At 31.9% G+C, this 2,762-nt stretch overlaps 1 protein-coding gene across 1 annotated transcript in view; it reads left to right on the forward strand.

Moving 5' to 3' along the window:
- AXDND1 (axonemal dynein light chain domain containing 1) overlaps positions 1-2,762 on the forward strand; it is a 196,197-nt gene that overhangs the window by 66,050 nt on the left and 127,385 nt on the right. The window contains exon 13 of the mRNA XM_011968050.1: positions 2,086-2,187. Within this exon, the coding sequence (XP_011823440.1) occupies positions 2,086-2,187 (102 nt within the window). The remainder of the gene's footprint in view (positions 1-2,085; positions 2,188-2,762) is intronic.

The raw sequence follows: 2,762 nt of genomic DNA on the forward strand, positions 1-2,762 counted from the left end.
TGAGCTGAAATCGCACCATTGCACTCCAGCCTGGGCGACAGAGTGAGAATTAGTCTCAAAAACAAACAAACAAACAAACAACTATGTATAGTTTATATATGCACACACACAAAATCTTCACTAAGAGAGCAGCAAACTAATAAGACAGATTACCTTTGGTTAGTTGAATTTTAGGGTTGGGTGAGCTGGTGGGAATTTTGAATTTTACTTTATATTTCTATATTGTTTGACTTTAACAAATATATATTAATTTTTTGACTATGAAGGGTAATTTTTGAGGATCTATTAATTTTTAAAAATAAACTTTGAGCATGTGTTATGTGTCATACATTATGCCATGTACTGGTTGGTAAAACAAAAATAATTGAGACAAAATTCCTGCCCATAAAACTTTATGAGATTCAAATATCTCAACAATTGAGAATGATGGACCTTTCTAGACAAATGAAATGTTAGTAGGGATAAATGTATAGATTAGTCTTATTAATATGATTAAAATTAATAATTACCATGATTAATATTATTTTTTTAAAAGAAGCAGCAATTATTTATTCAGTTATTACTGTTTGTTAGATATTTTGCTAAGGGAATAATTAGCATAGTTCTTACAGTAATCCCATGAAATAGTACTATCATTACCTACATTTTTCATATGAGGACTCAGAGAGAGAATTTGCCTAAGGTCACATAGCTAATAAATGGTGAACCTAGCAAGTCTGATTCCAGAACCTGAACTCCCAATTCCCATTATATACCATCTTCAGAGACAAAAGACAAATAAAACTCAGGGCAGCCACCTAAAGGAGGAGACCCAATGTAAGAGCAATCCATGTAAAAAAAAAAAAAAAGATTTGTGACATTGAAATAACTGTGGATTCGCTGTAAGGCAACTGTATGAAATGATTCTCAAAACAATGCTGGACTTTTACAAGATTAGAAGTAAAGAGAATGGAAGGAGATCATTGTCTCATTTTTCTCTGAAATGGTCAGACCTCATCCAGAATACAGTGTTCCATTCTGATGCAGAATTTTTAAGGGCACATTGACATTTTCAGAGGAAACAATCATGACAGTAAATACATGATGTAAGAAACAGATTTGAGCTAGACATGTTCAGTGGAGAAAAAAGAAGAAAAGTGAGATCCCTCACACTAGAAGCTTTTCAACAGTAGAGAGCTGGCCCCTGGTAGAGGTTTCTGTAGAATTCCTTGCATCAATGAGCTTTGTGTTAGATCATCCCTAGAGTCCCTTCTAACTGAAGTGACACCTAGAATGTCAATTCCCTGAAAATAAGGACTTTATCTCTTTTGTTCATATCTATGTCCACAGTGTCTAGAACAGTATTTCATTAAATGACTATGCAATTGATTTCTTATATTAGTGGTTCTCAAAGTATGACCCAGGGACCCCCCTGGGGGACATCCATGAGACCCTTTTAAGAGCTTCATGAAATCAAAATTAGTTTCATTATAATACTAAAATGTCATTTGCCTTTTTCATTCTCATCCTTTTATTAAGAGTATGCAGTGGATTTTTCTAGCAGCTACATGCGACATGGTATATTCTAACAGATTGAATACAGAAACAAATGAGAATCCAGCTCTATTCTTCTAAGGCAAACATTAGATTTGTAAAAATGTAAAACAATAGCACTCTTTTTACTAATTTAACACAGTTTTAAAAAATAAAGATGCTATTTATGTGAATATGTAATGAGTTTGTTAAAGTTTAAGTGATTAACAAATATATGTTTTAAATCTAATTTAATTTCTAATACAGTAAATATCAATAGATGCATTCCATATAAATAAAAGCACTTGAGAGTACAAAGCAGTCTTGAGATAACATTTTTTGTATGAAGGGGTCTTGAGATCAAATTTTTGGATAAATTTTGCCATACGCTATACTTCAGTTTGGTTCCAGTTCAGTGGAAAATGTGAATTTGTAATTCGTGTTAATGATTTAAACAAGAAATTTTAGTTGAGTTAATGATTCGATGAAAAATTGATATATGAAATCACTGTAATAAATTATAGTGGTTTGCTAATGTTTTAGGTTCCTGATTATAGTACATTATTTTTATAGGTAATTGAAAGAAATAGAGTCATATTGGCTAGAAGACTTTACCTTAATGAAAAAGGCTGGAATAAATACACTAAGCATTTAATCATACTGCTGGCAAACAAGGTAAAGGTCAATTATCTTCAGTTCTGGGGAAAAAAGACACCAAGTGGTGAGAGTTGAGACTGTAAGATGCCTTTGTTAAATTTATCGATTTGAAAAATATCGTTTTATATTAGTGCTTATTGTATACAGAAAGAAAAATCTAAGGGAAGGTGAATAAAGGCTCTTATTTCTCTATATTTGCCTTCTAATTGAAGCAATTTATCTAAGTTTAATAACACTACAAGGTTATTCATACAGTTATGATCCTATTGATTCATGCTTAAAGTAAAAAAAGTAAATAGCTATGTTTTTTGAAATAGTTGCATTATCAATTTTATGGGAAAATTCAGTGAGCACACTAGATAGAAAAGGAGGGCATTTACTATGTTTCTACCAAGTCAAAGCATTTACGCTAGTCATTTCACTTTTCACTTAACTCTTAAGACAATTCTGTGAGATAGATATTAGGGTCTTTATGCATAAAAAAATTAATTCCAAATAGATTACATAAGGTTGCACAGCCAGTAATAGCTACACCTCACATTTGGTTTGGTTTGGCTTCTTGGTTCCTGTTCTATCTAGCACACCACACTGCC

Source organism: Mandrillus leucophaeus, unplaced genomic scaffold (assembly GCF_000951045.1).
Source record: "Mandrillus leucophaeus isolate KB7577 unplaced genomic scaffold, Mleu.le_1.0 Scaffold825, whole genome shotgun sequence".
NCBI lineage: Eukaryota > Metazoa > Chordata > Mammalia > Primates > Cercopithecidae > Mandrillus > Mandrillus leucophaeus.